At 47.4% G+C, this 25,109-nt stretch overlaps 1 protein-coding gene across 1 annotated transcript; it reads right to left on the bottom strand.

Moving 5' to 3' along the window:
• Nucleotides 1-23,647, bottom strand: LOC310851529 (amino acid transporter heavy chain SLC3A2-like). Its single transcript, XM_083754047.1, has 9 exons — nucleotides 23,345-23,647; nucleotides 16,383-16,733; nucleotides 14,628-14,786; nucleotides 12,157-12,242; nucleotides 10,659-10,736; nucleotides 8,457-8,515; nucleotides 5,135-5,309; nucleotides 3,922-4,050; nucleotides 1-1,321 (listed from the first exon to the last, which is right to left on the bottom strand). Exons 2-9 carry the CDS (start codon nucleotides 16,708-16,710, stop codon nucleotides 971-973), a joined length of 1,365 nt encoding a protein of 454 aa, XP_083610173.1. The 5' UTR covers nucleotides 16,711-16,733; nucleotides 23,345-23,647; the 3' UTR covers nucleotides 1-970.
• Nucleotides 23,648-25,109: the final 1,462 nt, after the last annotated feature.

Raw genomic sequence — 25,109 nt, 5'->3', positions numbered from 1 at the left:
CTTGTAGCATGACACATTTATTTGGGGTCTGGGGTAACCCCTTATGCTAGGCCCTGTTTGCACCCTACATGTAAAGCTCTAGGTCTAGGGTAACCCTTTTCAACAGTCAAGGCCTCCAGCTAAGCAGACATCTGGGAGATTTCCTTTATTTCATTTTAATGCCCAATGGCAGGGGCTTTTTTAGCCCACACGGATGTGGCCAAAAGGAGGATGGCATCCCATCCCTTCTCAGGTCAGAGTCGTACCATATATTTAAAGCATGCCATGATGCCACTTTAAACAGCCATGGCTTCTTGCCACCCCCCAAATTCTAGGAACTGTAGTTTAAGAGTGCTGAACGTCCTCTGTAGACCCCTATTTCCCTCACGGAGCTACAATTCCCAGAGTTCCCTGGGAAGAGGGACTGATCCTGAAAACCATTCTGTGAATTGCAGTTCTGTGAGGGGAATGGGTTTGTGTGTGTGTCTCCTAACACCTCTCAGCACCCTACACTTACCAGAATAATTTCGGGGAAGCCATAGCTGATCAAAGTGGTTTCACAGGTGAGTCTCGCCAATCTGCATTATAAGTACTGTATTTTTCGCTCTATAAGAGGCACCAGACCACAAGACGCACCTAGTTTTTGGAGGAGGAAAACAAGAAAAAAAATATTCTGAATCTCAGAAGCCAGAACAGCAAGAGGGATCGCTGCGCAGCGAAAGCAGCAATCCCTCTTGCTGTTCTGGCTTCTGGGATAGCTGCGCAGCCTGCATTCGCTCCATAAGATGCACACACATTTCCCCTTACTTTTTAGCAGGGAAAAAGTGAGTCTTATAGAGCAAAAAATACGGTATGTATATGCATCAATTACAATATCCCAATAGGAGCATCTCTTCCATTGGTCGATAGCAGGGCGGCCGAGCGGCCAATAAGAGTTCCTTCCGCGCCCCATTGGCTGCCAGCTGTGTGGACCGGATTCCGTGGCAGCCAATCACTGCCCACGTCCTCTGGGCACTTGGAGGAGGACTGCTTGGTGGGGCGTCAGCCTCACTCGGTCCACGTTGCTCTCGCGCTGGGGCTCAGGGTGGGTGCTGAAGAGAACCTTGGCAGGAACCAGGAAGTTGAGCTGGCTCAGGCTGAGCTGGAGGGGCCGCGGACCCAGGTTCAAGAGCACCAGGATTGCGGAGCAGGATCCGGGCCGGAGAAAGGCGAAGACGTCCTCCGAGTGGCTGGCAAGGGGCAGAGGGATGTAATCGACTCCGTGTAGAGCAAACGAGCTGGTGTGCAGAGTGAGGAGAGAGCGGTGCAGGATCTCCAGAACAGCCCGATCAGAACTTCCTTCCTAATTGAGAGAGCACAGAAAGCAGCCTCAGACCACTGGCCCACCTAGTGTGCTGGTCCCGAGGGTTAACCGTGCGGCGAGCTCCGAGTCCAGTCCGAGGTCAAGGGTGCTGTATGGAGGCTGTCCGTCAAAGCTGAAGCCGGGTCCAAGGCAGGGAGTCGGGTGAGGTCAGGAGCTCCGGCAGAAGAGCAAGGCAGGAACAGGCTACCAACAATGTTGCTCCTGCAACTTGGGACTGGGGCTGGCCGGCTTTTATCTGCATAGGGCAGCCCTGGTCCACAGGTGACTCACCTCTCCTGGCCTGGAGGCGAGCACTCCTCCTGCGGGAACTTACTTCCCTCCGCCTCTCTGCCCTGAGCCTCTGCAGCTCAGGAGAGACAGGAGGGTTACCGGACCCAGAGGCAACCTCACCTTCCTCTGACGGGGCTGAGAGTGGAGGACCTGAGGGCAATGGGTCCTCCATCACCTCAGGTGCCAGAGCAGACTCAGCTGGTGCCTGCACCTGAGGACCCAGCACAGGTGAGGACCCTCCAGGCTCAGGCCCCAGCTGGCTCAGCTGGTTCTGGAGGTGGGGAATCCTGTGCAGGCTGGGATTCCTCAGGTTCAGCCTCCGAGTCCGAATCCCAGGCCATCACACCTACCTCCATACTGTCTACACTGCAGATGCCAAGGATTGAACCTAGGACCGTTTGCGTGTGAAGTGTATACGCAGCAGCTGCGCGAGGGAGTTTCCCTCAAAAAACACACACAACAGGATTCTAGTCCTCATTGCTTTGAATAAGGGGCTGATTTAAACAGGGGGTCAGCAGTGCCATCAGACCATAAGTCAGTGTTGCTCTGTTGGGGCTGGATCAGTGGTTCCCAAAGGGGGGGGGTAGGATCACCGAGGTGGGGTGCTAAGAGTCAAGGGGGCGGCAGGAGGTATGGGTGCACTTAAGGGTTGCGTAGGTTGGGGAGCAGCCCAAGTGGCGAGGGCAAATCTCCGGAGTTTCAGAGAGGGCACATTCACAGCCCTGTAGGAAGATGGAGAGGCAGCATGGTGTAGTGGTTAGAGTGTCACACTAGAACGGGAGAGAAAAATACAATAAAACATCAAACATTAAAAACTTCCCTAAACAGGGCTGCCTTCAGATGTCTTCTAAAAGACAGATAGTTGTTTATTTCCTTGACATCTGAAGGGAGGGTGTTCCACAGGGAGGGCACCACCACCGAGAAGGCCCTCTGCCTTGTTCCATGTAACCACGCTTCTCGCAATGAAGGAACCGCCAGAAGGCCCTCGGAGCTGGACCTCAGTGTCCAGGTAGAACAATGGGGGTGGAGACGCTCCTTCAGGTATACTGGGCCGAGGCCGTTTAGGGTCAGCACCAACACTTTGAATTGTACTTGAAACATCCTGGGAGCCAAAATAGGTCTTTCAGGACTGGTGTTATGTGGTCTCAGCGGCCACTCCCCGTCACCAGTCTGGCTGCCACATTCTGGATTAGCTGTAGTATCCGGGTCACCTTTAAAGGTAGCCCCATGTAGAGCGCATTGCAGTAGTCCAAGCGGGAGATAACTAGAGCCTGCACCACTCTGGCGAGACAGTCCGCGGGCAGGTAGGGTCTCAGCCTGTGTACCAGGTGGAGTTGGTAGACAGCTGCCCTGGATACAGATTTGACCTGCGCCTCCATGGACAGCTGTGAGTCCAAAATGACTCCCAGGTTGTGCACCTGGTCCTTCAGGGGCACAGTTGCCCCATTCAGGACCAGGGAGTCCCCCTCGCCCACCTACCCTTGTGCAAAAACCACCTCCTTCTGCATTGGACCCCCCTCTTGGTTTCGGCTAGTCCATCTGCCAGAGCCTGTCTTCACAAGCAGGGGAAGTCCCTAACTCCAGTATACCTGAAGGAGCGTCTCCACTCCCATCGTTCTGCCCGGATACTGAGGTCCAGTGCCGAGGGCCTTCTGGCAGTTCCTTCCCTGCGAGAAGCCAAGTTACAGGGAACCAGGCAGAGGGCCTTCTCAGTGGTGGCGCCCGCCCTGTAGAACGCCCTCCCACCAGATGTCAAAGAGAAGAACAACTACCAGACTTTTAGAAGACATCTGAAGGCATCCTTGTTTAGGGAAGCTTTTATTATTTAACAGACCACTGTATTTTAATACAGTGGTACCTCGGGTTACATACGCTTCATGTTACATATGCTTCAGGTTACAGACTCTGCTAACCCAGAAATAGTACCTTGGGTTAAGAACTTTGCTTCAGGATGAGAACAGAAATTGTGCTCCGGCGGCGCGGCAGCAGCAGCAGGAGGCCCCATTAGCTAAAGTGGTGCTTCAGGTTAAGAACAGTTTAAGGTTAAGGACTGACCTCCGGAACGAATTAAGTACTTAACCCGAGGTACCACTGTACTCTGTTGGAAGCCTCCCAGAGTGGCTGGGGAAACCCAGCCAGATGGGCGGGGTATAAATACCGGTAATAAATTCTATTCTATTCTAACTCACTGAAGGTTTGAGACATGTAATAAATAAATTAAATAAATTCCGGGGATTCAACCTGGCGGACATGCTTTAGCACTGAGCTACAGCCCTTCGCCAAGTGTAAGATGATGGTCTGTGTCTCACCGTGGACGCATTCTGCATTGGAACAGGGGATCCTTCACCGCCGTGCAGTAGTGGGACTCCCGGAAGGGTGAGCTGGAGAACAGCCAACATCTCCCCCAAACCAGCCTTCAATGGGGATCCCCATGGCACCTGGAAGAGAGAGAGAAAGAGAGAACAGAAAAGGAGGTGGACCCCAAACCAAGGCCTTGACTCGTTTACCGGTTTATTTTTTTTGCACAAGGGATTATTTTGGTCCCTTCTTGGCACAATAAATCCTTTCACAGAATTGCAGCTTGTGCAATATACAATTTACAGCTTGGGAGAAGTTACGGAATTGGGATTCAAAAGTCACAGCATATTACACGTTGAAAGAAAATTATATGAAAACGATGTACCGTTGGTATTTAACTCCTAGTAAATTAGGAAAAATGTATAAAACGGAGTCAAATGTATGCTGGAAATATAAGGGGAAAGAAGCTACCTTCTATCATATGTGGTGGAAATTTAAGGTAGTAAAAGGATTTTGGGAAATGATATATAATGAGTTGAAAAAAATGTATGCTGGAAATATAAGGGGAAAGAAGCTACCTTCTGTCATATGTGGTGGAAATGTAAGGTAGTAAAAGGATTTTGGGAAATGATATATAATGAGTTGAAAAAAATGTTTAAAATAACGTTTTCTTTTAAAAAAAACCCAGAAGCCTTCCTTTTAGGAATTCCAGGTGCTGAAATCCCAAGGGAGCAGAAAAGACTATTTATGTATGTGACCACAGCTGCGCAGATGCTATTGGCCCAGAGATGGAAACAATATAAAGTCCCTACCAGAAAGGAATGGCTGATCAAATTGATGGACTTTGCCAAAATGGCTAAAATGTCCGGAAGACCAAAATTTTAATTAGGAATGGGGAAAAATTTATAACTTATCTTCAAGACCATTGTAAACAGTTAAAATCGTTAGTAAGATTGGAATATTGCTTGTAGTTTAATGGTAAACATTGGATACAATGGAGAGATAAAATATTTGGATTATTATAAAAGATGCAGGAGGAAATGATTAACGATAGGGCCCACAAAGGGAAGGAGGGACGTCCAAGAGATTCCTTCTAACTTTGTTTTTATGTTGGACATGTGAAACATCTGAAAAACCAAATATTTTTTTAAAAATACAGTACTAATTCAAAAAGCAGCTTGCACCAGAGAAGTTTCACGCAGCCCAAGCAAAGTCCCTCCTCACCATCCAGCCGGGCCAGGGCACCCGCGGCTGCCCCAAGGCCCCTTCTACCCATTGTGCCAGTCCTTGGGCAGTCAGGTTCCTCTCGGCTCCCGGCAGACGGCAGCTGAGGATGACGCTGTCAGGCACCCGGCAAGAAATATTGCACCTTTCGCTCTCGTCCCGGACAATCAGGACCCTGAAAGAGATGTATGTGAAATTACCGTATTTTTCACTCTATAGGACGCACCGGGCCATAGGAGGGGGAGAACGGGGGGGGGATTCTCCCCCTCTCTGCTCAGCGCCCCTTCAGCGAAGCGGCAGGAGAAACGGAGCCCCTTCCATTTCTCCTCCCGCTTCGCTGAAGGGGCGCTGCGCAGAGAGGGGAAACTGTTTTGCGCCTCTCCAGCGAAGCGAAGCCTGGAGAGCAAGAGGGATCGGTGTGCACCGACCCCTCTCGCTCCCTAGGCTTCAGGCGGCAATCCGCAAGCCTTTGGAGCGCAGCGGGAACTCCTGCTGCGCCACGAAGGCTTGCGGATAGCTGCCTGAAGCATCCGGAGCGCAGCGGGAGTTCCCACTGCGCTCCGGAGGCTTCAGGGGGCTTCAGCAAAAGCAATGCGGAGGGAGCTCTCCCTCTGCGCTTCGGAGGCTTCGCGTTGCTATCGCTGAAGCCAAGGAGCCTGCATTCGCTCCATAAGACGCACACACATTTCCCCTTAATTTTTGAAGAGGAAAAAGTGCGTCTTATAGAGTGAAAAATACGGTAACTGTGTCACTGTTTTGCAGGGTGTGTGGTGAATTGCAGATTTCAAATGCTTGCTGCTTCAACTCAAGACTTTTTTTTGCAGTAAGGGACACAACAGGAGTTGCTTCCAGATGACCTGCTTATGGTGCATGCGTCGGGGGGGTTATACGATGTTATATCCGGCAATAACACAACATTTCCCAGTGCGTTTCGCCATGGCTTCCTCGTTGTGAAAAGCCTGCTTTTCTTTTTAAAGGGGGAAGTGGGTTTGTTGCACAAGAGCAGCAGATCGGCTGTAACCGTGCAACCCAAATTGCTGGTATGCGTTTGAATCCCACCTAATAATAATAATAATAATAATAATAATAATAATAATATATTATTTATACCCCGCACATCTGGCTGAGTTTCCCCAGCCACTCTGGGCGACTTCCAATCAAGTGTTCAAAACAATACAGCATTAAATATTAAAAACTTCCCTGAACAGGGCTGCCTTCAGATGTCTTTTAAATATAAGATAGCTGCTTATTTCCTTCACATCTGAAGGGAGGGCCTTCCACAGGGCGGGCGCCACTGGAACATGCATGCATTGCCAACTGCAAGATGGCAACGTGATGTCATATGACCTCCCTACAAACCAATCCGAATGAATTCTAAATAAAAGATGGACATCGCAGAATCTCCCGGCTAACTATGTGCAATGCATTTGGGACGAATGACGTCGTGCATTTGGGGGTCAGTCTAGATGATGCCCTGAGTACCTTCCAGTCCTGGGAGTCCTGGGCCCAGTGCTGGTTGGAATCTACTGGAGGAGGCTGCTGGGCTGGCTGCACAATTTTTTTGTAAGGTCATTACCTTGGCTGGCCATCTCAGTGTCCTCATCAGCATCACAAAAGAATGAGCTAGGTTGTGACTATGTGAGGTGGCCTTCCAGGCTAATGGGTGGAAACAGGCAGGAAGCTGGAGACACAGAGACCTGCTAGCTCTGTGCTGGATGTAAAGCTGCAACTAATGGAAAAGCAATTAATGCAGACCCCCCACCCCACCCCATGGGTCCCTATTTTCCAGGAACAGTCCCGGACAACAGAAGTTGTCCTGGTTTCTGATTTGATCCCAGAATGTCCTGCTTTTCCTTAAAGGTAAAGGTAAAGGGACCCCTGACCATTAGGTCCAGTCGTGACCAACTCTGGGGTTGCGGCGCTCATCTCGCTTTACTGGCTGAGGGAGCTGGCGTTTGTCCACAGACTGCTTTTCTGGGTCATGTGGCCAGCATGACTAAGCCGCTTCTGGCGAACCAGAGCAGTGCACGGAAACGCCGTTTACCTTCCCGCCGGAGCGGTACCTATTTATCTACTTGCACTTTGACGTGCTTTCGAACTGCTAGGTGGGCAGGAGCTGGGACCGAGCAACGGGAGCTCACCCCGTCGCGGGGATTCGAACCGCCGACCTTCTGATCGGCAAGTCCTAGGCTCTGTGGTTTAACCCACAGTGCCACCCACGTCCCTTTTATTATGGAATAGGATGTCCCTATTTTCATCTGAGAAATGTTGGAGGCTGTGCTTAATACTGATGTATTATGCCCAGGTTGCATATATGTGTAAGTATATCCTAAGGGCACGACAGTATCTGCTGTTCTTCATTCCTATGAAACTGAACCCTCGCCAAGCACTGGAATGTCTTACCACTCAGATATTGGGGTGATGCGTAACAGTACCCAATAAACGGGCAAACCCCCAGCCCCCCGAACTTTAGATTCTCCAATGCCTTGGGACTGCCTGCATTCCCCAGTCCTGCCACCAGAGGTCCTTGCAGACCCTGGACTAAGGAGGGTCTGGGGGGAGGAGCGGTGGGAAAGGAAATTGAAAAGATCAGAGAATAAACTATAAAATATAGGATGAATTTAAGAAATTATTTAAATTTACTTTTTAAAAAAGGCCAGAGATTTTCCTTCTAGGAATACTGCCAATAGAAATAAAACAAAATACAAGACCACTGCTTATGTATTCAATTACGGCTGCAAGAATACTGATAGCCAGAAGTTGGAAAAGTGAAACAACCCCTACAATAATTGATTGGAAATCACTCATGCAAGAGTACTTTCAATTAGCAAAGCTGACCGGAAAAGTTAGAGGAGCCCCAAATCAAAAAATATACAGAGAATGAAGACTATCCAAAGAGTATATAAGATTATACTGTAAAAATGACGTTATCCTAGCAGAACTGAATGATACCCATATATAATAAACAAATGGAATTAATATACTAGAAAATTATACAGGAAAAGTTATAAAACAAACTGTGCGACAAAATTAAGGTAACAGAAAAAGTACCACGAGAATGATTGGAAGTTTCTTTCAGAAGACTCTATTAGATAAGACAGGATGTTATAACCAATGTTCATTTCTTACTGTTAACTCTCTTTTTTAATTTTAATTTTTATTTTCTTCATCTTTTTCTCTTGTAATTTCGTGCTTAATTTTGTTGTAACTATTTGTAACATGAGGTGTAAGATGGTATTTTAAATCAAGAAAGACGAATTATTGAAAAGAAAAGAAAAGAAATTATCAGAGAACCCCCATAGGCCACTGACCCCTCACTTACTTCTCCTGCCCCCGATCTGGCTTTCTCTGAGCGCCCAGCTCACTCCAGGCATCCAGCACCTGCAATCGAGCCCCACAATAGACAGTATCACACACCCACATATTTGGGGTTCATCAGTCCTAAGAGGGAAAACTCAGGCACCCGAATGCAGCTCCAATCAACAACACACCTTAGATTCCTCAGTATATCTACAAATGTGCATTGCAAAGGGGGCATTTTAGAAGTTTTTTTCTTTTCTTTACTCATAGAGCAAGCATCCCCAAACTTGGCCCTCCAGCTCTTTTGGGACTACAACTCCCATCATCCCTAGCTAACAGGACCAGTGGTCAGGGATGATGGGAATCGTAGTCCCAAAACAGCTGGAGGGCTGAGTTTGGGGGTACCTGCCATAAAGGCATCGTGTTGGCTAAGTGGGCCAATGGATTCTGTTCTTACGCTCACCCCAAATGCGAGGAAGCTGGGGTGAGGGTTAAAGGGTGCCCCAAACCCTTGTTAGGTTCTCGTATGTACAGAGCCTGGAGTTTAAAATGCTTCTATATTAAAACTTCGTTTGTAAGTCGCCTCTCTTTTTCATGTTTTGCTGTGTAAAGCAAATTTCCCTTTAAAACTGGTTTTGGGGGTTCCTGTCCTCTCAGTGCAACATAAACCCTGAAGTTGCTGTTGTTGTTGTTTAGTCATTTAGTCGTGTCCGACTCTTCGTGACCCCTGGACCAGAGCACGCCAGGCACTCCTGTCTTCCACTGCCTCCCGCAGTTTGGTCAAACTCATGTTGGTAGCTTCCAGAACACTATCCAACCATCTCGTCCTCCGTCGTCCCCTTCTCCATCGTCAGGCTTTTATCCAGATCTGCCTGGATAAATAAATCTTTAACTGATGTCGCAACACAAGCAAGGTTAGTGCCTTTCATACTTAAGGAAGCGAAGGGACTGATTGCAGAGTCCCTCCTATTTGTTTGCAGCAGCAACTTCAAGAAGCTACAGTTAGAACAACTGACTGGTTCAAAATTGGGAAAGGAGTACGATAAGACTGTATATTGTCTCCCTGCTTATTTAACTTATATGCAGAATTCATCATGCGAAAGGCTGGACTGAATGAATCCCAAGCCGGAATTAAGATCGCTGGAAGAAATATCAACAACCTCAGATATGCAGATGCCATAACCTTGATGGCAGAAAGTGAGGAGGAATTAAAGAACCTTTTAATGAGGGTGAAAGAGGAGAGCACAAAATATGGTCTGAAGCTCAACATCAAAAAAACAAAGATCATGGCCACTGGTCCCATCACCTCCTGGCAAATAGAAGGGGAAGAAATGGAGGCAGTGAGAGATTTTACTTTCTTGGGCTCCATGATCACTGCAGATGGTGACAGCAGTCACGAAATTAAAAGACGCCTGCTTCTTGGGAGAAAAGCAATGACAAACCTAGACAGCATCTTAAAAAGCAGAGACATCACCTTGCCAACAAAGGTCCGTACAGTTAAAGCTCTGGTTTTCCCGGTAGTGATGTATGGAAGTGAGAGCTGGACCATAAAGAAGGCTGATCGCCAAAGAATGGATGCTTTTGAATTCTGGTGCTGGAGGAGACTCTTGAGAGTACCATGGACTGCAAGAAGAACAAACCGATCCATTCTTAAGGAAATGTAAGCCCTGAGAGCTCACTGGAAGGACAGATCCTGAAGCTGAGGCTCCAAGACTTTGGCCACCTCATGAGAAGAGAAGATTCCCTGGAAAAGACCCTGATGTTGGGAAAGATGGAGGGCACAAGGAGAAGGGGACGACAGAGGACGAGATGGTGGGACAGTGTTCTCGAAGCTACCAGCATGAGTCTGACCAAACTGCGGGAGGCAGTGGAAGACAGGAGTGCTTGGCGTGCTCTGGTCCAGGGGGGTCACAAAGAGTCAGACACGACTAAACGACTAAACAACAACAACAACAAGCTTGATATTGTCTACACTGACTGGCATCATCTCTGCAGGATTTTAGGCAAGGGGTTTTTAGCCCTACCGGGAGATGCTGCCATCAGGGTTTGAACTTGGCAGCTTCTGCACACAACACAGGTGCTCTGTTGCTCAGCCACAAACTTCCCCAAGTCCTTTATTTAAGGTTTTTTTTTAAAGGGTCAGTCCTAGGATTCGATAAGAAAGGGTGGTATATGAATATTTCAAACAAGTAAATAAAACACCACTGGGTGGCGCCGCTCTTACTGCCTCCAGACGCCAGGCCGGATCCTTGCCCACCAGGAATCCGTGGACCCCCAAAGCCTGCCAGAACTGGAACGCCCCCTGTAGGGTCAAAAGGAGGTGGGAGCTCAATTTGGCTGCAGAAATCCCAGGCTCACTCAGCTGGGAATAAGACCCACTTTGAGACAGAGAGACTGACTTTTTAGTTAACGTGTTGTGTGCCCGCTTGCATTGCACAGAAATGAACCTGCTAGGACCTGTCATGGCTCAGCCCAAGAGCATGTCGACTCAGAATATTGCGTCTTGAGAGCAAGGGCCAGATTCGAGCCAGGTGTGGCCCCTGGCTCAGGCACAGGGTGTCTCTGTGCATGTGCAAGATGAACCCAGGGCCGGATTTAGGTTTGATGAGGCCCTAAGCTGCTGAAGGCAATGGGGCCCTTTATATGTCCAGCTGTCCTTTGTCAACAACAAATTGTCTCTGGTTTTTTTATTTTTTGTTAAAAGATATTCTATATGGTAATTTATGGACCTAATAGGTATCCAAAGCCATTTGCACGTAACAGAATATGTATTTTATCCAAGTAATTGTTGAACTGAAATACAATTAAGATAGGAAAATTCATGTTAGATTTCTGCTTTACAGGTTGTTTTTAAAAGTCTGGAATGGATTAATCCGTTTTGCATTGCTTTCGCGCCTTGGTTTTGGAACACTTTGGTTTTGGAACAAACTTCTGGAATGGATGAAGTTTGAGAACCAAGGTACCACTGTATATAGAAATGAGCAAACCAGTGATATTTTAGGGAGGAGGTGAGCAGGCGGGCCATTACAGTGGTACCTCGGGTTACATATGCTTCAGGTTACATACGCTTCAGGTTACAGGCTCCGCTAACCCAGAAATAGTACCTCAGGTTAAGAACTTTGCTTCAGGATAAGAACAGAAATTGTGCTCCAGCGGCACGGCCCATTTAGCTAATGGGAGGCCCCATTAGCTAAAGTGGTGCTTCAGGTTAAGAACAGTTTCAGGTTAAGTACGGACCTCCGGAACGAATTAAGTACTTAACATGAGGTACCACTGTACTTACATCATAGGAGCCTACACAACACAAAACACTGTTTGAGTATGTTTCATGTAACCAGAGGTTTGTTGTTGATTTCCCATAATGGGCATCTTGTTGGCCACCGTGAGAACAGGGTTCTGGATCAGATGGGTCACTAGCCTGGTCCTGCAATTCTTAGTTTCTTATGCACCCCCCCCCCCACCCCACCTGGGATCAGAAGAAAGGTTTCTGGGCCGAAGTCTGTGAATTCCAACCAGGCTTGAAGTTTAGTTCAGAATTTCAGCAAACCAACATCAGCAGCCCCCTGCCTGGCAGCTGAATATGGGGCAAACATGGCCAGACTTTGAGGAGAACTTTGAGGAGACTTTGACGCAGCGGCGTAGCGTGGGTTGTCAGCACCCGGGGGTTGTCAGCCCCCCTGCACCCCCCACGCTACGCCACTGCTTTGACGACAACCACATACCTTAAGGTGCTGGTGTGTCTGGTTGTGCTTTGCAAGGGAGTCCATCTCCTCTTCCCAGACTGGGAGTTCAAGCAAAATTCGGAGTCCTGGGTGGTTGGAGGAGAGGGGCATTGGAATGGGAAAAGGCAAAAATATTAGAATCGTGGCCACCCAACCACTGCTTGCAAATCTCCGGTGAAGTTGAGGCCTCTGTTGAACAACTCTTACCCTAAAAAAAAGTTCTGCTTTCTTGTTGTTTGAATCTGTTGCTTCAAGTCTTCTCCTCTGGAGGAGCAGGAAAGAAGCCTGCTTCATCTTCCATGTGACCACCCTTCAGATATTTGAAGGTGGCTAAATGCCATATTTTTCGCTCTATAGGATGCAGCGGACCATAGGAAGGGGAGAACGGGGGGGGGGATTTCTTGTTCTCCCCCTCTAAAACAAGGTGCGTTCTGTGCGTTCAAGGTGCGTTCACCCGAAGCCTCCGGAGCCCAGTGGGAGTTCTCGCTGTGTTCTGGAGGCTTTGGGTTTCTTTTGACCTGCTCTTTGGGGCTGGCGGGGGGAAGCGCCGCTTTCCCCCACCGCCAGCCCCAAAGACCAGGTCGAGGAGCAGCATTGAGGCGGCAAGCCGCCTTTTCGCTGCCCCCTGAGCTTGTGGGGCTGGCAGTGGGGGGAAGCGTTGCAGCCTTCCCCCCACCTTTGTACAGCCTTTGTAGCCTCCACAGGGCAAGCGGGGTGAAGGCGCTCCTCTGCCCTGCGGAGGCTTTGCGCAGCTAACCCCAAGCTAGAACAGCGAGACAGAGCGCTGTGCAGCGCTCTGTCTCCCTGTTCTGGCTTTGGGCTTAGCCACGCAGCCTGCATTCGCTCTATAGGACTCACACAGAATCATAGAATCATAGAATCCTAGAGTTGGAAGAGACCACAAGGGCCATCGAGTCCAACCCCCTGCCAAGCAGGAAACACCATCAGAGCACTCCTGACATATGGTTGTCAAGCCTCTGCTTAAAGACCTCCAAAGAAGGAGACTCCACCACACTCCTTAGCAGCAAATTCCACTGTCAAACAACTCTTACTGTCAGGAAGTTCTTCCTAATGTTTAGGCGGAATCTTCTTTCTTGTAGTTTGGAACCATTGCTCCGTGTCCGCTTCTCTGGAGCAGCAGAAAACAACCTTTCTCCCTCCTCTATGTGACATCCTTAATTTTTGGAGGGGGAAAAGTGCGTCCTATAGAGCGAAAAATACGGTATCTCCTCTCCATCTTTTCCTCTCCTGGCTAAATATTCCCAACTCCCTCAACTCTTCCTCTTGAAGTTTCAAGACGTGGTTGCCCTTCTCTGCCCACCTTCCAGCTTGTCAACATCCTTCTTAAACTGTGGCACCCAGAACTGGACACAGGACCCCAAGTGTGGCCTGACCAAGGCAGAAGAGAGCAGGGCTATTATCCCCCTTGATCTGGACACTGGGACTTCTGTTGATGCAGCCTAGAAGTTGCAATACAACAAGCTCAGGTGTGGGGCAAGATTGTAGTTGAAGAACTGCAACCTGCCATTTCCTGCCTTGAAACAGGCCCTGTCTGTGAGCACCGGAAGCTCAGCTGCTTTCTGTGGCATCAGGGCCCCTTGGTCTACCAGCAGGGCCTGCTCTGACTGGCAGCTGCCCTGCGGGGTCTCAGGCAGGACTCTCCTTCAGTGGAGGTTTTTAAGCGGAGGTCAGATGGACACCTCCTCTAGCTGCGATTTCTGCATGACAGGGGGTTGGGCTGGATGACCAAGGGGGGGTCCCTTCTAACTACAATTCAATAATAATAATAATAATAATAATAATAATAATAATAATAATAATAATAATAATAATAATGTTTTATTATTTATACCCCACTCACTCTGGGCAGATCCCAACTGAATATTAAAAACACAATACAGCATTAAACATTAAAAGCTTCCCTAAACAGGGCTGCCTTCAGATGTCTTCTGAAAGTCAGGTAGTTGTTTATTTCCTTGACATCTGGTGGGAGGGCGTTCCACAGGGCGGGCACCACCACCGAGAAGGCCCTCTGCCTGCTTCCCTGTAACCTCAGTTTTCGCAGTGAGGGAACCGCCAGAAGGCCCTCGGAGCTGGAACTCAGTGTCTGGGCTGGACAATGGGGGTGGAGACGCTCCTTCAGGGATATTGGACTGAGGCCGTTTAGGGCTTTAAAGGTAAGCACCAATGCTATGAATCTAGGACGGGGTAGGCAACCAAAGGCCTTCTCAATCTGGCCTGTGGACGGTCCAGAAATCAGCATGTTTTTACATTAGTAGAATGTGTCCTTTTATTCAAAATGCATCTCTGGGTTATTTGTGGGGCATAGGAAGTCGTTCATTATTTTTTTTCAAAATATAGTTCAGCCCACCACAAGGTCTGAGGGACAAGCGTACGGCTGAAAAAGGTTGCTAACCCCTGATCTAGGTCTTTACCTCTGTCACTGAGCTGTAACCACCCCTCCTTCATACCTTCCTTCTTCCCAACATCTACCAGGGCTTCCAGCTGTTCCTGAGACCCATGGGCAGGTAGGATCCTGCTCAGATTGGCAAGGTCGCTCTCGAGGATGGGGCCCAGCACCAAGGCCTGGATGGAGAAGGCTAGGAGCCGGTCCAGCTGACGTCTCACACCTTGAGGGAGAAGAAAGGGGAAGCAGCAGGGTCACCACCATTGATTAGACTCCACCCCACAGCTAACACCCCTCCTTCCCCAATTTTAATTGAGCATGATTAAGTGGGCACAAGATGTGGGGCACTATATTGGTTATGATTTATGGGGAAAGTTGTGGGAAATAAATATGAATTTCACGGCACGTCGTGCAATAAAATACAGTGGTGCCTCGCAAGACGAAATTAATCTGTTCTGTGAGGCTCTTCGTATAGCGGTTTTTTTCATCTTGCGAAGCAAGCCCATTGACAGCTTAGCGGATTAGCGCTATTAGTGGTTTAGCGGTTTTAGCGGATCAGCTGTTAAGCGGCTTAGGGCTTAGGAAAAGGGGGAGAAAAGGGGGGAAAACCCGCAGGAACTCGCAAGACATTTCGTCTTGCGAAGCAAGCCCATAGGGAAATTCGTTTAGTGAAGCGCCTCCAAAACGGAAAACCCTTTCATCTAGCGGGTTTTCCATCTTGCGAGGCATTCGTCTTGCGGGGCACCACTGTATAACTCGATGAAAATGGCCCACAGATGGTATTTAACACTCACCAGATTGGGACATGGGTGGCACTGTGGGTTAAACCACAGAGCCTAGGACTTGCCGATCGGAAGGTTGGCATTCGAATCCCCACGATGGGGTGAGCTCCCGTTGCTCGGTCCCTGCTCCTGCCAACCTAGCAGTTCGAAAGCACGTCAAAGTGCAAATAGATAAATAGGTACCGCTCCAGTGGGAAGGTAAACGGTGTTTCTGTGCACTGCTCTGGATTGCCAGAAGCGGCTTAGTCCTGCTGGCCACATGACCCGGAAGCTGTACACCGGCTCCCTTGGCCAGTAAAGCGAGATGAGTGCCGCAACACCAGAGTCGGCCACTTTACCTTTACCTTTTAGATTGGTGAAAATGTCTTTTAAACAAGGAAAAGGTCTATTTTGGAAGTGTAATTAAACTGAGGAATCCCTTTTCCACATGTGGTAGTCCTGTAAAGTAATTAAGGAATATTGGGAAACCATGTAGAATGAATTTTTTAAAAATTAACTATCCCAAAACACCTGAGGTTTTCCTCTTGGGTCCCCAAAAAGCAAAAGAGTTCATTACTATACCCCACCTCCTCAGCTAGAGGCTTATTGGCACAAAGGCGGAGAACAAGTTTAGTGCCCACTAAGGAAGAACTGGCAGTGCGAAATGTTCGAATATGCAGAACTGGCTGGTCTGACGAACAGGGTAAGAGAAAATGAAGATAAGGAATATAAGGCGGAATGGGGAATTGACTATTTTAAGAACCAATCTAGACAAATACATAGCTTAGCAGGTCTCCAGTAAATCCAGCAGAGCTGAAAGAGGGTATTTAAAAGGTAACAAATTGGATGATTAAAAAGATGTGGATTACGCGGAGTAGCAGAAAAGCAAAGGAACCAGGAATAGGGCGGAAGGGAAATCATATGATATATGTATACATTCTGTATTTGCTACAAAGTTTTAAGTGGGACAGGGACAGGAGGTTAAATATGCTCTCCGTTCCTATTTTTGAAAATGCAATTTTTAAAAATAAAAACCACAACCCTCCTGACCTCCTTACCTTCCAGGTCCCCTTGCCCATCGCCGTCGGAATCTGGGAAGGAGGCCAGAGGCAGGTGGTAGAAGGACGCTTTCTGCCACCAGACCAAGGGTGGCCGCGGCCGTGGCATCGTGACCAAGAGAAGGACGGCCAGGGCGAGCAGGCAGGCGAACAGCGCCCCCAGGAGGCAGAGCAGGGTCTTGCGGATGCCCGGCCAGGGGGCAGACCCCGCCTGCTGCACCACCTCCTCCTGGCTCAGGTAGGTGGGGCTGGGCAGGGCGTGGCCCAGTAATGGGGTGCTCTCGCTGGGCACCTGGGAGGTGAGGACCACGTCTTCCGCTTTGCCCATCCTCTATTCCTTTGCCTGCAGAGCTGCAAGGGGTCAAAGACAGAGTTGGAAACGGGAGCATTTTGCGGTGGGGATAACTCAAGTCAGAGCAGTATTTGGGTGGGTGGGTGCTATGTACTGAAGTTCTCACCCTGGGCCAGCAGGGGGATACTGTAGATAGTTTTCACTCAGGTCCACATATGCAAATAAGGGATCGAAAGTGACGTTCAGTGATTGGATAGTTACAGAAAATGGTTACTGTTGCGTTGTAATGGAGCTCTATATAAGCAGGCTGGCTGAACCCTTCAGTTCAGTTCTGTTCTGGCCTGTGAATAAATAAGAGCTGTTCTGAAGAATTGCTGTGTTGTCTGATATGTTCACCCACAACTTAACAGTGTGTTTGATTCTGACCAGCGTGGATTTGATTTAAATCAAATCAATTTCAATCACGATTTCAGTCACTAGTCAGGAAGACGTGATTTCAATCATTTTTTTACAGAAAGACTCATTCTTGCTGGTACAGTCATACCACGGCTTGCGATTGCTGCGGGTTGTGTGTTTTCGGGTTACGGACGCGCCAAACCCAGAAGTACCGGAATGGGTTACTTCCGGGTTTCGGCGCATGCGCAGAAGCACTAAATCACACTTCGCGCATGTGCAGAAGCGCTGAATTGTGGCACTGCAGGTTGCAAATGTGCCTCCCGCACAGATCACCTTCACAAGCCGAGATTCCACAGTATAATCTTGGTATTTGCAACCAGATGAAGGTTTCATTTTTGGAATAATAAATTTCCAGAGTAGTTTTTACAGTTATATCAAAAATTGCTGATTTGGTTATACTATTAGAAATACAAAGACAGGAAATTATGAAATTATTGTTTATATTTGCACAACTTTTCTGCTGTATTTTATTGGAAGGAGAAAAATAATCATTTCCTTAATAACAATTTATTCAACTAAAACAATAACATTATAGCACATGTATCCATGTCTGTTAACTGATGTGGTTAAACGATTAAAAAAAACAAAAAACAACAGACTGAGTTTTAGCACACATGAAAACCTTACAACAAATCCTTACTTCCTGATGAATAGCCTTTGGGCTATAATGTAACCTAACTAGAAAATTATCTTTAGAAAGATTTTTCCTCCGAAAGCATTTTATTTTAAAAATCCGACTTAAATAAGAAAAACTGATTTAAAAAAAGAAATAATAAATAAAACAATTGCATTTTATCCACCCTGATTCTGACAGAGATGAATCGTAGGATCATAGAATTCTCCTGTCCGCAAGACCCAGGAGAATGAATGGGGAGCTCAAGCGAGGTCCCAACCAAAGAAGAATGACAACTTAAACTGATGGAATATGCGCAGCTTGCAGATCTAACTTACAGAATAAGAGAAGAAGAAGAACATTCATGTAAAGAAGATCGGAAGATGTATACTGAATATACAAGGGGAAATTGTGTACACTTGAAAACATTGGAAGCGTTAAGATAAAATCAACAGTGTAAATAAGTTTTGATGGAAGTAATAATGGAATACTGAATGGTTTAGTTTAGGTCTTTGTATTAAAGAGGCCTCCTAGTCCACTCACAGGTCCTTTATAAGACCAGTGGTAACAGTTCGCCCTGGAGAATATTAACCACTCTCAATTTTACCCATGGACTGCCATCTGTCCAGATTTTAATTTGCTCCAAACTAATTTTAAGACGTATTTTAATTAATTGATTGCCTGTTCTTATGTTCTTTGTATACTGTGTTAGTTTTATGATCCGCCCTGAGCTCAGCTCTGGCCGGGGAGGGCGGGGTACAAATAAATTATTATTATTATTATTATTATTATTATTATTATTATTATTATTATTATTATTATTAAAAATAATGCAGGGATTTATGCCTTGCAAAATGAACCATGGAAAGAGAAGAAGGGAAGTCATTGATATTTTAAGGTTGTCTAAATGAATACAGTCCATACCTCGGGTTACAGACACTTTAGGTTGTGTTTTTTTGGGTTACGGACACGCCAAAACCCGGAAGTACCAGAATGGGTTACTTCCGGGTTTTGGTGGTTGCGCATGCGCAGAAGCGCTAAAAGCGCTAAATTGCGCTTTCCGCATGCGCAGAAGCGCCGAATTGCAACCCGCACGTATGCAGACGCGGCGCTGCAGGTTGCGAAGGCTGCGGGTTGCGAACGTGCCTCCCGCACGGATCACGTACACAACCTGAGCGACCACTGTATTCTAAATTGTAAAAAAAAAAATTTACAATATATATATATATATATATATATATATATATATATATATATATATATATATTGATGCTGTGGTCTAAACCACAGAACCGATCAGAAGGTCGGCGGTTCGAACCCCCGTGACGGGGTGAGCTCCCGTTGCTCGGTCCCTGCTCCTGCCAACCTAGCAGTTCGAAAGCACATCAAAGTGCAAGTAGATAAATAGGTACCGCTCTGGCAGGAAGGTAAATGGCGTTTCCGTGCGCTGCTCTGGTTTCACCAGAAGCTGCTTAGTCCTGTTGGCCACATGACCCGGAAGCTGTATGCTGGCTCCCTCGGCCAAGAAAGCGAGATGAGCGCCGCAGCCCCAGAGTTGGTCACGACTGGACCTAATGGTCAGGGGTCCCTTTACACACACACACACACACACACACACACACACACACACACACACACACGTGTGTGTGTGTGTAAGACAGTAAGAGCTGTTTGACAGTGGAATTTGCTGCCAAGGAGTGTGGTGGAGTCTCCTTCTTTGGAGGTCTTTAAGCAGAATATGTCAGGAGTGCTCTGATGGTGTTTCCTGCTTGGCAGGGGGTTGGACTCGATGGCCCTTGTGGTCTCTTCCAACTCTAGGATTATATATATATAGAGAGAGAGAGAGAGAGAGAGAGAGAGAGAGAGAGAGAGAGAGAGAAAATGAATGGGTAGCTGCTGCACCCGAACTCTGAAGGCTCCCAGCATATCTCAATAATAAGCCCCCCCCCTGCTGCTGTAAAGGTAGGCGTTGCGAAAAGGCGTCTTGCAAAATGCTTCTTGCGAAGGATGCAGGGACTATGTGGCAATCCGGCCCCGTCTCAGGGAAGAAGCGGAGGTAGCAGGAATTCAGCTGTTAATGATCTTCGGGAAAATCAAGGCAGCATTCCAAAGTCACACACGGCTGTCTTTGCTCCCTTGTCTGCCTTTGTGAAGAAATCCACGAGAGGGGCCGTCTCCAAGGCCTCCTTCACCCTTGTTCCAGTTAAGAACCCTTCCTTAAGCTGATAAGAACGTGCAGTCGTGCTTCCTTCCAGGAAGGATCATAGAAGCACAGCAGGGACCCAGGGGTCATCTAGTCCAACCCCCTGCAATGCAGGGACCGCTGCTAAAGCATCCATGACAGATATAATAATAATAATAATAATAATAATAATAATAATAATAATAATTCCACGGGTGGAGGGAAGACGCAGGGCAAGAAATAAGAAATGGATAAATGTTGGTACATAATGAAATGTGAAAATGTGAATTTATGAATATAATGTATATGTATCATTATGTAAAGATTTCATATATGTAAAGGTAAAGGGACCCCTGACCATTAGGTCCAGTCGTGGCCGACTCTGGGGTCGCGGCACTCATTTCGTTTTATTGGCCGAGGAAGGCGGCGTACAGCTTCCGGGTCATGTGGCCAGCATGACTAAGCCGCTTCTGGCGAACCAGAGCAGCACATGGAAACACCGTTTACCTTCCCGCCAGAGCGGTACCTATTTATCTACTTGCACTTTGATGTGCTTTCGAACTACTAGGTTGGCAGGAGCAGGGACCGAGTAACGGGAGCTCACCCTCTCGCGGGGATTCGAACCGCCGGCCTTCTGATCGGCAAGTCCTAGGCTCTGTGGTTTAACCCACAGCGCCACTTGTGTCCCTTATATATGTATTGTAACATTAATAATGAATAAATGAAAAAAACAAATCCTTCTTTTTCTCTGACCTGAATCTTCCAACTCCTATCCTGAGCATTAAAAAAGAGTCAGGGACGACAACAGTGATTATACTGCCACTTATTTATAGGGGGTGCTTCGACGACTGCATTCTTGGACTATGTTCTGAGACCTGTGACTAGCATTGCAGAGCCGTTTCAGAATCAGCCCAGGCCTGGCTTTGTGCTGCTATGCAGAGAGACAACGCCTCTCCTTCCATATCTGTGTTACAAGAAAAGATCTGCCATGGACCTGATACATTCCTCAGGGTTTTGCTGAGATGGAGCCATGATAACCTCTCCCCTCCCAATCCTATGCACTTTTACACAGAAGTAAGAGAGCTTCCATGGGACGCGGGTGGCGCTGTGGGTTAAACCACAGAGCCTAGGACTTGCCGATCAGAAGGTCGCGGTTCGAATCCCCGTGACGGGGTGAGCTCCCGTTGCTCGGTCCCTGCTCCTGCCAACCTAGTAGTTCGAAAGCACGTCAAAGTGCAAGTAGATAAATAGGTACCGCTCCGGTGGGAAGTTAAACGGCGTTTCTGTGCGCTGCTCTGGTTCGCCAGAAGCGGCTTAGTCATGCTGGCCACACGACCTGGAAACTGTATGCCGGCTCCCTTGGCCAACAAAGCGAGATGAGCGCCGCAACCTCAGAGTTGGTCACGATTGGACCTAATGGTCAGGGGTCCCTTTACCTTTACCTTCCAGAAAGTCACTGTTTGGGGGCAGGATTCAGTCACAGACCTGAGAATTCGGTTGTACAATTCAAGCAACAGTTCTGCTCCAACCATGCACCCAATTCCCAAAATTGGAGTGGTTTTATTTACAATAAGGATGATCTGGACTTGTGTACAATATGAAATCTAACATACTATAATCGATTACAACATGGCACCTAACATACTGTTGGTATTCCTGAGCTGAGTTGGTATTGTACAGTGGGTTGTATAAAAATGCTGTACAGCAGGTCTTTCTGTAAAAAAGTTTTAAATCAAGTTTTACTGACTAGTGATTCACATCGTGATGAGTAGAATGTGTCCTTTTATTAAATCGTAGAATGTGTCCTTTTATTTAAAATGCATCTCTGGGTTATTTGTGGGGCATAGAAATTCGTTCATTCCCCCCCCCCAAAAAAAAATATAGTCCGGCCCCCCCACATGGTCTGAGGGACAGTGGGTTCCCACGGCTGGAAAAGGTTGCTGACCCCAGTCTAGTGGGTTTTTGCTGAAAATAAAATGCCTAAATTCTAACACATCCTACTAGGTACTTTTCTTACAATCTGTTCCTCATTTTGGAGCTCTCTGCTGAGCAATGCTGATGGCCAGTCTGAAAAATGCTTGTGTTGCAGTGGATACGGCAGGCTGTGGATGAAATTGCATTTACAGTGGACACTCGTGTTGCGAACATGATCCGTGCGGGATGCACATTCGCAACCTGCAGCGTTCGCAACCCGCATCTGTGCACACACGAGTTGTGATTCAGTGCTTCTGCGCATGTGCAAAGCGCGATTTAGCACTTCTGTGCATGTGTGACCGCTGAAACCCAAAAGTAACCCATTCCGGTACTTCCGGGTTTCAGCGGTCCGTAACCCTAAAAACTACGACCTGAAGCGGCTGTAACCCGAGGTATGACTGTATATCCCAACTTTTTCTCCAAGGAATTAAAAGTGGCATTCCTGGTTCTCCCCCCACAACAGCCATGTAGAGGTAGGTGAGGCAGAGAGGGAGTTTCGTGGCTGATTGGGGATTTGAACCCAGGCCCTGGCTGTCTATGGAACAAGATGTTTCATATACAGGGGAAATGTGGTCATTTCCAGTCTCTGGTTCCAGTAACAATGGGGGCAAAATTAAAATCAGTTTGCATTAAAGGTGGACCTGCCCAATTGACCCTTTCTGGAAAAAATCACAAACCAAAGCCAAACCAACCATCACAATTCACCCTTCTCTGAATTTTTCAACATAGCTCCTCAGCCAAGTCTCATGTACAAAATTACATATACCAGGACCTGAATTGTGCACGGAAATGCAAATAACACGCAGGAACACATTGCATTAAGGGAAATTGCTTTGCAAAAATTGTGTTTATTAGGCATACAACTGCATACGAAAAGGTGTGTATCGGGAGAACTTTGCACGAAAATGCTGACGAACTGTCGGGAGGCCTTAAAGTAAAATCCTCAAACCGATTTGGAAACGTGCAGCGTGGAATTTAAGACTGGGAAAAGGAGAAACCCAAAAAGGACAGATTAACACGTCCCTTGCATAATTTTTTTTCCAGGAAAAAAAGGGGTGGCTTGAGAAAGAAGCCCCTAGAAACCGCCTGCCGTTCAGGATGCAGTTGCTAAACTGGGGATTCGCCAGGTGGCATAATAATAATAATAATAATAATAATAATAATAATAATAATAATTTATTTGTACCCCACCTGGGTCTCTCCACTCTGGGCAGCTTCCAACAAAGATTAAAAATACATTAAAATGTATAAGGCACGCTGCCCTTCACCCTGTCGAACCCCCACTCTCTGTGCCTTCCCAAAAGCTGCAAAACAAGGGAATTATAAACGAGGCCGACCTTACAGGGTCGTTGTGACGGTTATACAGAGGCCATCTTTTGGGAAAGACTGGACCCGTTGCCAAATATTGCAATGAAATGGCCCTGCAAAACAGGCGTCGCTCTTACCGTGTTCTGTTCTCTTCTTGCAAAGGAGGGCAGGGTGGGGGTGCTGAATGAGAGTAACAAAAGAGAGTAACAGGCCCGTCTCTCTGGGTCTCTTCCTTTCCTTCCCAGACTCTGGTGGGCTGGGAAGAAGGCAGGAGTGGGTGAAGTCTCTCCCCAGATATCTCTTGCATCCAATGTCCTGGACAGAGGGGAGGGGGCTGGCTGGGAGCTCCCAGGTCCTTGTGAACCATTAGGAGGGGGTTGGCAATATTTCGTCAGCTGTGCAAATGGGAGGAAAGGCCCCTTTGCCTCACCTTGTTCCTTTCCAGCTCTCAAGACTCTTTTTTGGGTGGTCCAACGGCCAACAGGGAGCAGTCCTCTCTCTGAAGACCCGCTTGGTCCAAAGATCAAAAGCCAGAAGATGGGGAGGGCTTTTGCCGCTCCCCACCCCCAGCGAGCCAGTTCGTAAAATGTACAAATAAGCCAAGAGACCATGCTGCCTGCAATTTATTTTGGGAAAATTTTTAATTACCGTATTTCTTGCTCTATAAGACTCACTTTTCCCCTCCTAAAAAGTAAGGGGAAATGTGTGTGCGTCTTATGGAGCGAATGCAGGCTGCGCAGCTATCCCAGAAGCCAGAACAGCAAGAGAGATTGCTGCTTTCACTGCGCAGCGATCCCTCTTGCTGTTCTGGCTTCTGAGATTCAGAATATTTTTTTTCTTGTTTTCCTCCTCCAAAAACTAGGTGCGTCTTGTGGTCTGGTGCGTCTTATAGAGCGAAATATACGGTAATTTGAAATCTTCCCAAAATAAATTGCAGACAGCATGGTCTCTTGGCTTATTTGCCAGAATTCTGGTTCTTTTGGGTCTAAATCGCTTCCAGCTATCGGATGATGTCTGTTTAAGTCCTGCTCCAAGCAGGCATATTGAAAGCAGTCGTTTGAGGAACGGTTGAGGGAGACACAGTAGCAAAATGAGCATCCATGTTTAGGGGCAATATATCTTTGAATGCCAGATTCCGGGGGGCGGGGCAAGGAGGGCTGTTAACCTTTCATGTGGATTTCGCAGAAGCACCAAGACTTTCTGAAGTATATCTGAAGGAGCGTCTCCACCCCCATCATTCTGCCTGGACATTGAGATCCAGCGCCGAGGGCCTTCTGGCGGTTCCCTCACCGCGAGAAGCCAAGTTACAGGGAACCAGGCAGAGGGCCTTCTTGGTGGTGGCACCCGCCCTGTGGAACGCCCTCCCACCAGATGTCAAAGAGAACAACAACTACCATACTTTTATTAGACATCTGAAGGCAGCCCTGTTTAGGGAAGCTTTTAATGTTTGATACATTATTGTATTTTAATACAGTGGTACCTCAGGTTATATACGCTTCAGGTTACAGACGCTTCAGGTTACAGACCCTGCTAACCCAGAAATATTACCTCGGCTTAAGAACTTTGCTTCAGGATGAGAACAGAACAGCTGGAGGCCCCATTAGCTAAAGTGGTGCTTCAGGTTAAGAACAGTTTTAGGTTAAGAACGGACCTCCAAAACAAATTAAGTACTTAACCCGAGGTACCACTGTATTTTGTTGGAAGCTGTCCAGAGTGGCTGGGGAAGCCCAGCCAGATGGGCAGGGTATAAATAAAATATTATTATTATTATTATTATTATTATTATTATTATTATTATTATTATTATTATTATTATTATTTCCAGCCCAACTTCCTGTCAGCCTGGTCTACCTCACAGGGTTGCTGTGGGGGATTAAATGAGGCAGGGTTTAGGAAAAGCAT

Source organism: Podarcis gaigeae (assembly GCF_964106915.1).
Source record: "Podarcis gaigeae genome assembly, chromosome: 8".
NCBI lineage: Eukaryota > Metazoa > Chordata > Lepidosauria > Squamata > Lacertidae > Podarcis > Podarcis gaigeae.
Note: the sequence above shows the minus strand (reverse complement) of the source record. Positions and strands in the feature narration are given on the sequence as shown.